This window comes from Enhydra lutris, unplaced genomic scaffold (assembly GCF_002288905.1).
Source record: "Enhydra lutris kenyoni isolate GAN:26980312 unplaced genomic scaffold, ASM228890v2 scaffoldscaffold21, whole genome shotgun sequence".
Lineage (NCBI taxonomy): Eukaryota > Metazoa > Chordata > Mammalia > Carnivora > Mustelidae > Enhydra > Enhydra lutris.
In genome coordinates, this window is record NW_019154105.1 from 597,660 (window position 1) to 612,126 (window position 14,467).

The 14,467-nt window shown below is 38.4% G+C and overlaps 1 protein-coding gene across 7 annotated transcripts in view; it reads left to right on the forward strand.

The window, feature by feature from the left end:
* LOC111148904 (SEC31 homolog A, COPII coat complex component) overlaps window positions 1-14,467 on the forward strand; it is a 78,741-nt gene that overhangs the window by 36,437 nt on the left and 27,837 nt on the right. For all 7 annotated transcript variants that reach the window (XM_022505681.1, XM_022505682.1, XM_022505686.1 and 4 more), the window contains 5 exons: window positions 323-501; window positions 6,594-6,720; window positions 8,097-8,242; window positions 9,521-9,694; window positions 12,018-12,191. In XM_022505681.1, coding sequence (XP_022361389.1) covers window positions 323-501; window positions 6,594-6,720; window positions 8,097-8,242; window positions 9,521-9,694; window positions 12,018-12,191 — 800 coding nt within the window. The remainder of the gene's footprint in view (window positions 1-322; window positions 502-6,593; window positions 6,721-8,096; window positions 8,243-9,520; window positions 9,695-12,017; window positions 12,192-14,467) is intronic.

A 14,467-nucleotide genomic window follows, 5' to 3' on the forward strand; every position in this document is an offset into this window, starting at 1 on the left:
AGAACTCAGTTATTTAGTGTATGTAATCGGTCTCTTGGAGCTATGTTCTGACATCTATGTGATAAAAGAACTGTGTAACAGTCTCTATTATTCCCATGTAAACAGTCTGAAGAATGTGTTATTTTACCTGATTTTACTTACATGCATCTCAGTATATTTCCATAGACCTCAAAAACTTTTGTTAGAAATTAATCCACTGGTAATATTCAGAAATTAGCGTAGTTTTCTCCCTTTGTGTGTGCATGCCAAAACTGATATATGTAGGATTTTCTCTTGCAACAAAAACTTTATTTAACTTGGGTGTATTATTTCCTTATTGCAGATATTGATGGCCTAATTACTCAGGCTTTGCTGACGGGTAACTTTGAGAGCGCTGTTGACCTTTGTTTACATGACAACCGCATGGCCGATGCCATCATACTGGCTATAGCAGGTGGACAAGAACTCCTGGCTCAAACGCAGAAAAAATACTTCGCAAAATCCCAGAGCAAAATTACCAGGGTATGTTATTTTAAAAATAGATAAACTATAACACTTACCTAATTATAAAAGCAATACAGCCTTACTAAAGATAACTGAAATGCAGAAAACAGTGAAAACAGTCAAGAGCAAAAAAGACCCACTCATTGTTCCTTGCACCAGGAATAGTTATTGTTGACAGTTTGGCCCTGTTACTGTTTTTATTTTTTGTACTTTGTGTATGTAACTTTTTAAATGAAAAGTACTTTTCATTTTTTTATTGTGGAAAAGTTGGAATGTAGAAAATTTAAAGATAAAAATGTTAATTTTAAAATTCTGATTCTTCCATCAAATTGGTATATATCCTTTGAACCTCTTTCTATGTATTTGTAGAATTTTTAAAAACAGGATCAGGACCACATATGTGTGTATGTGTGTAGTTTTGCTTGTAGATATTGCCACTCACATTGTAAATGGTTTACCATTTCGTTAAAAATTCTTATAAAAAATTTTTATGGCTCTATAATGTTTTTTAATACGTATATATTATTTCTCTTTGTTTAGGCAGTTTCTCATAACAAAGATAAACGTCTTTGTTGTGCAAAGGGATTTTCTGTGATTTCTAATTGTTGAATGAGGCTATAAGTCCTAGGGAAGGAATTTTTGGTGCAGAGAGTCTGAATATTCTCAAGCCCCTGCTTAATGTTGCCAGATTTATTTCTGTGGAAGTCACCTGGTGTTCGGTTCCCGCCAGGATCGGTCGCTGCCGGCCTCCGCTGCCTTACCTCATGTCCCTCCCTGTTATCTTTCAGCCATACCGTCTGCCTTTCACTTCCTCGGACGCCCTATGTGCCCCTTTCTCCCTTGGGACTTTTTACCTTGTGTTCCCGTGCCCTGGAATGTCGGTTTTTTCTTTGCTTTTTTTTGTTTGTTTGCTATAAATTCTGGTAGTTAGTATACGATGCGATACCAGTCTCAGGGGACTTGGTGCTCCCACACAGCCCTGGTGCGCTTCATCATCCCCACCACCCATTTGCCCATTCCTCCCATCTGCCTGCCTTCTGGTAACCCGCAGTTTGTTCTCTATCATTTAGAGTCTCTTGGTTTGACACCCCCCATTTTTCTTCCCCTTTGCTTATTGGTTTTGTTTCTTAAATTTCACATATGAGTGAAATCCTGCGGTATTTGTCTTTCTCTGACTTATTCTGCACAACATAATACTCCTCAGCTCTGTCCCCATCAGTGCACCGGGCAAGATTTCATTCGTTTGAATGGCTGAGTTGTCTTCCGTTGTGTGTCTAGTCTACCTTTTCTTTATCCCACCACCGGTCGGTGGACAGTTGGGCTCTTTCCCTGATTTGCCTGTTGTGGATAATGCTGCTAAAATGTCAGGGTGCATTTCTCCTTTCAAATCAGAATTTTTGTATCTTTGGGTAAATACCCAGTAGTGCCATTGCTGGGTCGTAGGGTAGCCCTATTTTCACCTTTCTCAGGAACCTCCATGCTGGTATCCAGAGTAGCTGCACCAGCGGACATTCCCGCCCAGTGTGGAGGGTCCCCTTTCTCCGCATCCTCGCCAACACCTGTTGTTTGCTGTGTTGTTAATTTTAGCCCTTCTGACTGGTGTGAGGTGGGATCTCACTATGGTTTTGATTTGTGTTTCCCTGATGATGAGTGATGGGGAGCATCTTTTCATGTGTCTGTGGGCCATCTGGATGTCTTCTTTGGGAAAACGTCTGTTCATATCTTCTGCCCATTTTTTAATTGGATTATTTTGGGGGAGTTGGTGAGCTATATCAGTTCTTTATATATTTTGGGTACGAACCCTTTATCAGATATGTCATTTGCAAGTATCTTCTCCTATTCCATAGGTTGCCTTTCAGTTTTGTTGATTGTCCTTCGCTGTGCAGAAGGTTTTTATTTTGGTGGAGTCCCAATAGTTTATTTCTGCTTTTGTTTCTCTTGCCTCAGGAGACATATGTAGAAAGAAGTTGCTGCAGTCTATGTCAACAGGGTTACAGCTTGTGTTCTCCTTAGGATTTTTATGGTTTCCTGCCTTATATGTAGGTCTTTCATCCATTTTGAATTTATTTTTGTGTGTGGTATAAAAATGTGGCCCAGGTTCATTATTTTGCATTTTGCTGTCCAGTTTTCCCAACACCATTTGTGGAAGAGACTTTTTGTTTTTTGCCATTGGACATTCTTCCCTGCTTTGTTGAAGATTAGTTGACCATATAGTTATAGGTTCATTCCTGGGTTTTCTGTTCTATTGATCTGTATATCTTTTTATGCCAGTACCGTACGTCTTGATGACTATAGCTTTGTGATATACCTTGAAGTCTGGAATTGTGATACCTTCAGCTTTGCTTTTCTTTTCAAGACTGCTTTGGCTCTTTGGGGTCTTTTGTGGTTCCATACAAATTTTAGGATTATTGTCTAGCTCTGTGGAAGTGCTGTTGGTATTTTGATAAGGATTACATTAAATGTATGGATTGCTTTGGGTAGTGTAGACATTTTAACAATATTTGTTCTTCCAATCCATGAGAATGGTATATCTCTCCATTTCTTTGTGTCATCTTCAGTTTCTTTCATCAGTGTTTTATAGTTTTCAGAGTACAGGTCTTTTACCTCTATGGTTAGGTTTATTCCTATGTATTGTATTATTTTTGGTGTAGTTGTGAATGGTATTGATTCCTTAATTTCTCTTTCTAGTACCTCAGTATTGGTGTATCGAAGTACAACCGATTTCTGTACATTGATTTTGTATCCTGTGGTTTTACTAAATTCCTGTATCAATTCTAGCAGGTTTTTGGTGGAGTCTTTGTTTTTTGTTTTTTGTTTTAAGATTTTATTTGTTTATTTGACAGAGATCACAAGTAGGCAGAGAGAAGGTGGGAAGCAGGCTCCCCACTGAGCGGAGAGCCCGATGTGCGGCTCAATCCCAGGACCCTGGGATCATGACCCAAGCCGAAGGCAGAAGCTTTCGCTTTCCCACTGAGCTTTCCCACTGAGCCTCCTAGGCACCCCGTCTTTGGGTTTTCTGCATAGAGTATCATGTCATCTGCAAATAGTATAAATTTGATTTCTTCCTTGCCAGTTTGGATGACTTTTATTTCTTTTTGTTGTCTGATTGCTGAGGCTAGGACTTCCAGTACTGTATTGAATAAAAGTGGTGAGAGTGTACATCCCTGTCTTGTTCCTGACCATAGAGGAAAAGCTTTTAGTTTTTCCCCATTTTGGATGATATTACTTGTGAGTTTTCATATATATGGCCTTTATTCTACTGAGGAATGTTCCCTCTAAACCTACTTTATTGAGGGTTTTTAACATGAATGGATGTACCTTTTCAAATGCTTTTTTCTGCATCTGTGGAAAGGATCATATGCTTCTTATCCTTTCTCTTACTGATATGATATATCACATTAATTGATTTGTGAATATTGAGCCATCCTTGCAACCAGGAACAAATCCCACTTGACTGTGATGAATGACTTTTTTTTTTTTTTTAAGATTTTATTTATTTGACAGACAGAGATCACAAGTAGGCAGAGAGGCAGGCAGAGAGAGAGGTGGAGGCAGGCTTCCTGCGGAGCAGAGAGCCCGATGCGGGGCTCGATCCCAGGACCCTGGGATCATGACCTGAGATGAAGGCAGAGGCTTAACCCACTGAGCCACCCAGGCGTCCCGATGAATGACTTTTTTAATGTATTGTTCAATTCAGTTTGCTATTATTTTTTTTTTTAAGATTTTATTTATTTACTTGACAGAGATCATAAGCAGGCAGAGAGGCAGGCAGAGAGGGAGGGGAAGCAGGATCCCTGGAAGCTGGTGCAGGGCTCGATCCCAGGACCCTGGGATCATGACCTGAGCCGAAGGCAGAGGCTTAACCACTGAGCCACGCAGGTGCCCCTCTCATAATATTCTCTTATAAGTGCTTGTATTTTTGTGGTTTTGTTACTTCGTCTCTCTCATTTGTGATTTTATTTATTTGGGTCCTTTCTCTTTTCTTTTTGATAAGTCTGACTAGTGGTTTATCAGTTTTATTCATGTTTTCAAAGAACCAACTCCTGGTTTCATTGATCTATTCTATTGCTTTTTTAAGTTTCTATATCATTGATTTCTGCTCTAATCTTTATTATTTCCTTCCTTCCTTCTGGCTTTAGGCTCCATTTCTTCTTTTTCTAGTTTCTTCAGGTGTAAAGTTAGGTTGCTTATTTGAGTTTTTTCTTGTTTCTTGAGGTAAGCCTGTATTGCTTTATACTTCCCTCTTAGAACCATTTCACTGCATCCCAAAGGTCTTGGACCATTGTGTTTTCTCATCTTCATTTGTTTCCACATACTTGTTTTATTTTTTCATTTCCTGGTTGACCCATTCGGAGTTTGGTAGCATGTTATTTAACCCCCTGTATTTGTGATTTGTGATCTTTCCAGATTTTTTTCTTGTGGCTGACTTACCGTTTAATGGCATTGTGGTTGGAAAAGGTGCATAGTATGACTTCATTCTTTTTAAATTTGTCGAGGCCTGTTTTGTGACCTAATTAATATATGACCTCTTCTGGAGAATGCTCCCTGTGCACTTGAAAAGGATGTGTATTCTGCTGTTTTAGGACGGAATGTTCTGAATATATCTGTTAATCTCCTCCTACTCCTCTGCCGTCCGATCCAGTGTGTCATTCAGAGCTGTTGTCTCCTTGCAGATTTTCTGTTTAGACCTGTCCATTGGTGTGATTGGTTATTGAAGTCCCCTACTATTTTTGTGTTATTATCAATTAGTTCTTTTATGTTTTTATTAATTGTTTCATATATTTGGGTACTCCCATATTGTGGTGCATAAATATTTATAATTGTTATATCTTCTTGTTGGATTGTCCTCTTTATTATTATGTAGTGTCCTCCTTTGTCTCTCGTTACAATCTTTGTTTTAAAGTCTGGTCTAATATAAGTATTGCTATTCCAGCTTTTCTTTTGATGTCCATTTTTGTGACAAATGTTTCTCCACTATCACTTTCGATCTGCAGGTATCTTTAGGTCTAAAATGAGTCTCTTGTGTGCAGCGTATAGTTGGGTCTTGTTTTTTAATCCAGTCTGACACCCTGTATCTTTTAATTAAGGTGTTTAGTCCATTTACAGTCAAAGTAATTATTGATAGGTATGTACTTATTGCCATTTTATTGCTTGTTTTGTGGTTGTTCCTGGAGATTTTTCTCTGATCCCTCTTTTCTCTTTTTCACATTTTGCTGATTTTTTTCTTTAGTGATATATTTGGATTTCTTTCTCTTTATTCCTTGCATGTTAATTAGTGGTTTTGACCGGTTGTTGCTGTTAGATCTGTCTATAGCCTCTTCTGCATATAGCAGTATGAAGTTGATGTTAAGTTTGTTTGAACTCATTCTTTTTCCCTCTCCTCCCCATTGTTTATATATGTTATTTTATTTTATATCCGTGTGTGTGTGTGTGTGTGTGTGTGTGTGTGTGTTCCTTGACTCATTTTTAACTTCTGGGGTATTTAGGGTAATTGGATAGTTATCTAGTTGTGTTCATAGGACAAACCTAGGGTCCTCCTCCTCCTCTGCCATCTTCCTGTTTTCTGACCTCTTTTCTTCTTGATGAAGTTAATTCTGACTTTATATCTCACATGTACTCAGAATATTTTTCCTGACCCATCAGACCAGGTCATGTTTTCCTGTTAAAAGGTTTTTTTTTTAAAGATTTTATCTATTTATTTGACAGAGATCACAAGTAGGCAGAGAATGAGGAAGGGAAGCAGGCTCCCCGTTGAGCAGAGAGCCCGATGTGGGGCTCAATCCTAAAACCGTGGGATCACCACCTGAGCCGAAGGCAGAGGCTTTACCCCACTAAGCCACCCAGGCGCCCCACTGTTAAAAGTTTTGATTACACCCTATACTTTTCCTTCCCAGCCTATTTATAAAATATGCTTGTTTGATTTTTTTTTTTTTGAGAAAAAATAACCATCTTATGTCATTTGGTTCAAGGATATACTTCACTTTGCTGCTGCTTTATTCTGCATGAAATACTTTGAATAGTAGTTTTGAATGATATGATTGATTAGCCAGAGTTAATTTTTACTGATACACCAAGGACTTTTAATTCTCCCTTTATTTTCCTTTCTTAAGCTAATTACTGCAGTGGTGATGAAGAACTGGAAAGAAATTGTTGAGTCTTGTGACCTTAAAAATTGGAGAGAGGCTTTAGCTGCGGTATTGACTTACGCTAAACCAGATGAATTTTCAACGCTTTGTGGTAAGAAAATGAGCCTTGTATTTATATTTATATATTTATATTTATATCTATATCATGTATATGGCATAGCATATTTTAAATAAAATTATTGACAGATCGTATTAGAAATTTTTGCAAACCAGCTAATCACTCGGTAAACATAAATTCTCATTTGAACGCTTTTCTCGAATTATTAACTATATCATTTCTCCATACCTAGTCATTATTTTTAATGATTTTGGTTTTAGGCAGACTAGACTTGGAATCTTGCCTCCGCCACTTATTAGATCTATGACCTAGGAAGGATTACTTTCTAAGCCTTAGTCTATTATTTGTAAAATTGCATATAATCAGATTTCACTTAATAAATATTAGCTTGGTAGGGGCGCCTGGGTGACTCAGTTGTTTAAGTGCCTGTCTTCTGCATGGGTCATGATCCTGGGTCCTGGGATCAAGCTCCAGATCAGGCTTCCTGCTCCGTGGGGACTCTGCTTCTCTCTTTCCCTCTGCTGCTCCCCCTACTTGTACTCTCTTTTTCTCTCTGTCAAATAAATAAAATCTTTAAAAATAAAGAAAGAAAATGTTAGCTTGATAAAATTAGTAATTACAGCATTTGAATGGAAATTACAAATTACCATTAAAGGCCATGACTATATTGGTGGCTAAGGAACGATACTCCTTGTTTGTAAGAAAGGAAGCTTCAGGCCACTGGTATAAGAAAAACCAACCACTTGCTACCTTGAAAGCATTATGAGAATATGAAGTATAAGGTGTTAACTTTATTATCATAAGTAATTTATAGTGGTCCTACCTACCATTTATGTTCCTTCTAAATGTGCAGTATTACATCTACACAAACATGAGATGCGATGAAATGGAGTTGAATGTTCGTTAGGATTTTTCTGTTCAAATATTGTTCCCATTTATTATTTTTTAATATAACTAATAGAAATTCATTCTATAGCTAGGTATATAGAATCTTGTCAAGCCATTTATTACATACAATTAGTCACACGCGTCCTTCTTTTTTTTAATTTTTAAAAGATTTTATTTGCTTATTTGGCAGAGAGATCACAAGTAGACAGGAAGGCAGGCAGAGAGAGGGAGAAGCAACCTCCCCACTGAGCAGAAGCCGGACTTGAGACTCGATCCCAGGACCCTGAGATCATGACCTGAGCCAAAGGCAGAGGCTTAACCCACTGAGCCACCCAGGCACCCCTACCTCCATTCATAAATATTTACTGGGCATTTACATAATAGTAATTTTGTTTCTGTCTACTACTCATTGGTTGTGTGAAGTTTAATTCATACTTCTGAAAATATTATTGGTCTTCTTACAACTTCATATATAGATTGCTTTGAGCCTAATCTCATTTTGTTTTCTGCTTGATCTTTAGATCTTTTGGGAACCAGACTTGAAAGTGAAGGTGACAGTCTCCTGCAGACTCAAGCATGTCTCTGCTATATTTGTGCAGGGAATGTAGAGAAACTGGTTGCATGTTGGACTAAAGCTCAAGATGGAAGCAATCCTTTGTCCCTTCAGGTTAGTATCTTTGAACAAAGGTGCTTCCTTTCTTGTGCTTTCACTGTACTTATATTCTGGAAATTGATTCGTTCCACTTCATTGCTTTCCTTTGTTATCTATGTTTTAGAAGTTCTTTTGCTGGATAATTTATGTGTCTTTGTAGCTATATTTGGAGGGGCAAAGTATGAAATGATGGAATAGGTAAAATGGGGTCACAACTGTTCGTGAAGTCAAGGTTATGATTGGGTAGTTAATGGGGGGAAGTAGATGGCGATAGGATGGAAACAGCCCTAGAGTTTACTTCTTTTTCCTCATGGTTCTCTCTTGCTGCCTGTGTTGACCCTGTCTGCCTTGGGCAAGGAAAGAAACAATGTGGCAAGGAATGGGAGGCATCCTCAGTACAATAGAGAATAGATTAAGATATTCATGGTTACGGGAAAATGAAAGTAAGGTGAAGTGGAATCCCATGTAGCCCTACAACCTGGGCAAGAGGGGGAGTAAAAAATATGGGGACTCTTCTCAGCCACTGAATAACTATATATTTAGATACTTTTTCCCAAACATGTAATCAACAGAGTGTCATAATATTTCATTCAAATATATTTGTTTTTCTCTCTGGAAAGAGATTTTTCTCAACAGAGTTGTTACTTTAAAGATCACCCTATTAAAACTGAGAATCTGGTAGGAAATCAAGGCTTTCCTTCTAAGTGCTTCAGAGAAAAAGCACACTTGCTTCATACTTCTGGATCTGTGTACCTTTGAAAGGCAGCTAGTAGGGTATTCTTGTGCTTTGTACTTGAAGCTCCCTGTTGTTGAAATAATTGGTATCGAAGAGCAACGTGAGAAACTTTTGGGTTGAAATAGTAAGCTCATTGGAGGTCGCCTCATAGCAGTACTGTTTTTATAGTGTAGCTAGTACGGTATCTTTAGTCACAGTTTGTTTTATACCTGCTGGAACTCAGCTTCTGCCTTTGGGTATCTGCCTGTCACTTCCTCTTTGGATGTTTGCCTACTTTAGTTCACAAGACGAGTATCTGGCCATTTAAGGATATTTAGGAGAAGGTGGTAACTTATGCCTTATTCGTAAATAAGAGCCCTTCTTCCTCCTCACTTTTTCAGTTTACCTAAATCATGGTCAGCTGTTGCAGACGTTTTTAAGAAAGAGGGTAACATGATGTACTTCTAGTAGGTTTTAGAAACCTTCATAACTCTTTGTCTTTTCTTGCCTTCTTTCATAAACATCTTGATATCTTTGTCTGGTTCTCCTTCTCCCTCTCCCTTCTTTTTCTCATTTAGGATCTTATTGAGAAGGTTGTCATTCTGCGAAAAGCTGTACAACTCACCCAAGCCATGGACACCAATACCGTAGGAGTTCTTTTGGCTGAGAAAATGAGTCAGTATGCGAATTTGTTGGCAGCCCAGGGCAGCATTGCTGCAGCCTTGGCTTTTCTTCCTGAAAACACCAACCAGGTAATTAGAATTGACCATTTTTCTTCTTTTAGTGTGTGAATAAGGTGAGTCCAGTAGGTAGCACTCAGGATTGAACTATGAATATTTAATACTTAACCAAACATGTGGGGTTGTGGTTTTAAAATGCCACCCCAGACATAGATACTAGCAAAGCAGTTCATTTTATATACCATTCCAGTCTGATATTTTCTGGGGACTTTGGGGGGTGGGTGGGGGGAGGCATAGGGAGAGGTAGAGAGAGAATCCCAAGCAGCCTCCATGCCCAGCGTGGAGTCTGACATGGGGCTCCAACCCATACCCCTGAGATCATGACTTGAGCTGAAATCAAGAGTCAGATGCTTAACCAGCTGAGCCACTCAGGCGCCCCAGGACAAGTATATTTTTCAAGTACTCAAAACACAATTACATTTCTAATTTAGTGTCCTTATTTGGTATCCATTAAAATGGGCTTTTTCAATGCAGTGGAATTCAGTAAGAGACTGACTGTGTAGTGACGGACATGATTGCTAGGATTCTTTTCCTGGGGGGGGGGGATTTCCAAATTCAAACTGAATATAGACAAGTAAACATCTGATTCCAAAAGTGATACATACTGTGATGGAGGTAGCAGGGCTGTGGAAGCATGGAAGAGGGCTATCTAAATTTAATAATGGAGCATGGATGGAAATTAGGGTGGGATTTGAGGGCAGTTTTCCACAAGTAGGATGTTTATATATAATCTGTATTGTGTGTCTGACAGAGCATAATTTTGAGCCTTAAAGAATTTTGTTTCTGTACTTCTTATTATAAACTTTACTTTGTTTTTAATGGATTTTTTTAGTTAAATATTTTCAGTATTTTTTCTGTTCTATGGAATTATCAATACATTTCCTTGAGTAATTTCATTGAGTAAAAATACTTACATCTGTGTTCCAGGATTATGGAGGTATGACTAGTTGGTTTTGAACACACTTACATGTCATATCTTTCTAAACTGTTTATGAGAATATAGGTAGAATAGAAAACATAGACTTTATAATGACTTTGGCATAATAGTTTTATGCCTTTTTATTTAGTAAGACTCCGTTATTAAATTGTAAGACCCTTTAAGAGTAACTTAATCTAAAACCTTTAGATCTTCTAGGCTTAGTATTAAACCCCTTATTTTTAATACCGTTTATAACTGTGTACATTTTCTATACCTTAAAGAACAAAACCCCTTATTTTTAATACCGTTTATAACTGTGTACATTTTCTATACCTTATTCTTTGTGTTTTCTTTGGGTTTTTAAAGAACATTATGTAAAAATAAATAATTTCAAAGTTGCTGTCTTCCATGTATCTCAGTAGACCCTTAAGTATTTTCTGGGGAATATGTTCTGAGACTCTGTGATATCATTATAGTATCTGGTTTTCCTCCCTGATAGGCAATAAAGTATATATTCAACTTTAAATGACAGCTTTAAACCTTTAAGGAATTTATAGAAATGTATGATTTTGAAAAACAATCAGTTATTGCTGAAATATTTTAACATTACTTTTTTGTTGTTGCTTGTCAATACCTAGAACATGTACGTGGTCAACTCACACTTATTGTAGATCTATATAATCATAGATCTGTGTAAGCTACTATGAGTGTGACATCTTACTCTTTTTTTTTTTTTTTTAAACATTTTATTTATTTATTTGACAGACAGAGATCACAAGTAGGCAGAGAGGCAGGCAGAGAGAGAGAGAGGAGGAAGCAGGGTCCCTGCCGAGCAGAGAGCCTGATTCGAGGCTTGATCCCAAGACCCTGAGACCATGACCTGAGCCGAAGGCAGAGGCTTTAACCCACTGAGCCACCCAGGCGCCTGACATCTTACTCTTTTAACTTATTTCCAGCATCTCTTTGTTATTAATTTTCCTCTTAGATCACCATTTTCTCCCATCAGCGTCTTTAGCAGTTGATTCTTTTGGGGCCCCTTTTCCCTATAAAGAAAAAAGTTGTGTTGTTTTTTTTTTAACACTTTTATAATTTGTGATTACTCAACTACAAGAAAACACAGAAGAGCAGAGATGGTAAGTGACATTGATCTTACTCTCCGTGGTGGGTGTAATTCCAGACGCTGCCTCAGTTAAATTACAAGTTACACTATATATCTTGGACCTTTGGTATTAGTCTTGAGTTTCCGAATCCCATGATGGGAAACTCCCCTCATGTGCCAGGGTCTGTTATATAGGAAATAGCATATAAACAAGGAACGTATGCCCAATCAAGCTTACTTGAGGAAAAGCAACATGCTGTCATATAGTTGGGTGAATTCTAACAGCTGGCTTTGTTTTCTTCCATTACTTATTATAGCCGAATATTGTGCAGCTTCGCGACAGACTTCGTAAAGCACAAGGACAGCCTGTACCAGGACAGGAATCACCTAAAACTCCTTATGACAGGCAGCAGCTGCCCAAGGGCCGGCCTGGACCAGTGGCTGGCCACACACAGATGCCCAGAGTTCCGGCTCCGCAATATTACCCGCATGTGAGTGATACGGTCCTGATGAAGTAGAACATCCATGTATTTCTGTTCAAATTGGTGGTTTTAGTTTAGTGGATAAGAAACCGTAATCTGCTCTGATGAAACTAGACAACATATTATTTTAATAGTTTTTCTTTTTATATTCTTGGAAGTGGTATTTATGGTCTGTTTTTTAGGTTTTTTTTTTTTACGATTTTACTTACTTATTTGACAGAGATCACAAGCAGGCAGAGGGGCAGGCAGAGAGAGAGACAGGGGGAGAAGCAGGCTCTCCGCCGAGCAGAGAGCCCAATGTGGGGCTCAATCCCAGGACCCTAAGATCATGACCTGAGCTGAAGGCAGAAGCTTTAACGCACTGAGCCACCCAGGCACCCCTGTTTTGTTTTGTTTTGTTTTTCTAATGATCACTTTAATCTGGGCAAACAGATTATATTTTAAATATAAATTAATTTAAGCTCTCTGGGGAGATTTCTTCTTGTTTCTTATCACTCAAACTTCCCTTACACATGTACATGTGTTCTTGAAACTGCTACAGTTTGAGTCATCCAAAAAACTAAGTTAAGTAGTAGGAATAATTTTGGGGCTGATTTGGTTAATATTATAAAATATTCTTAGAAAAAGTACTCTTTTTTTGAGTATTCTATTCTAAATCATTATTATAAGTTTACTGTGTCTTCTGCATCAGCCCAATAAAGAGTATTCAGAGTACACTTTCTTTTTTTTAAAGATTTTATTTATTTATTTGAGAGAGAGAGAGCATGAGCGAACACCAGTGGGGGAAGAGAGAGGGAGAAGCAGGCTCCCTGCTGAGCCGGGAGCCTGATGCAGGGCTCAGTCCCAGAACCCCAGAATCATGGCCTGAGCTGAAGGCAGATGCTTAACTGAGCCCCCCCAGGTGCCCTTAGAGTACACTTTTGGGTGGGGGGAACAACTTGGATAGTAGAGAATGACCAAAGGTATGTGAAGTTGTAGGTCATGGGGATTACTAAGATGATTAAAGATTTTTTTTTTAACGATTTTATTTATTTATTTGAGAGAGAGAGAGAGAGCATGAGAGGGAAGAAGGTGAGAGGGAGAAGTAGACTCCCTGCGGAGCCGGGAACCTGATGTGGGACTCTATCTTGGGACTCTGGGATCACGACCTGAGCCGAAGGCAGTCACTGAACCAGCTGAGCCACCCAGGCACCCCATCTATTGTACCTTTGATTAATACATTTGATTTTAACTGTTTTATTTTTTCCTTTATTTGACAATTATTTTTTTGAGAGCTTTACTATGAGTGCCTATCTTTATTCTACCTGTTGGTATATTGGTAGACAAAACAGATTAAGTTTCCCACTCGTGGAGATTGCAGTGGTTTTAGAATGTCTGTGACATAGGTAGGACCAAGCAGGCAGTGGCTAGAAAAACTGAGAGGCAGAGAGGTCAAGTGACAAGACAAGAGTTTTAAGACTTAAAACTTGGATTTCTTAGCATTATGTGGCTAGTTAATGGCCGACCTGGTGTTGGATCCCCCAAGCGCCTTTAGTTCGGTCACACTCTCTCTCAGGGTACTGAAGTGTGACACCCTTTACACTGGGAAAAGAGAGTATTTACTCTTTATGTCATTGGGTTTATCTGTCTTTCTGCTCAGATGTAAAAACATTGGAAGACTTTGGTTATACTTTGACCTAGCAGTCTCATGCTTTAAGAAAAGAAGAACAAATTCAGTAATAAATTAAGCAGTGATTTTCTTGATTAAAGCTTATCTTACGCTGAATGAAGAGTTTTTGTGAAGGTTTATTTGACAAAAAGATTTTGATGGCTTAAAAATTTTTTTTGAAAACCTCAGGACTCTAGGGTAAGCAGCATGGTGTAGTATAGCAAACACTGGCCTGGGAATCAGGAGGCCCGATTCGGTCCTAGCAATGTCGCCAGCTAGTTGTATGGACCTCAGCAAGCCCCTTCATTTCTCAATGAAGTGTTGGCTTTCTCCGTGGTGGAAGGTGGGGATTAGACTGGATGATCTCTAATACACTCTGATTGTATGTTTCTAAACCTCATATGGGACTAATGTGATTTTTTATGGCTCTAATAAAATCCAGAAAGGGGAGCTTATAGCAATATGTTTACAGATCTAATAGTAGCATGACTATGATTAATGCTTCAAAATCACTTTTTTACTTAATTACCTTCTCCCCCCGCCAGTGTCTTCTTTCCTTACCTACTTAAAGGAACTAGCCTTTTTCCCTTATTCTTGACACTTGAATGGCATTGTTTTTATGCTTTGATTTAGGTTT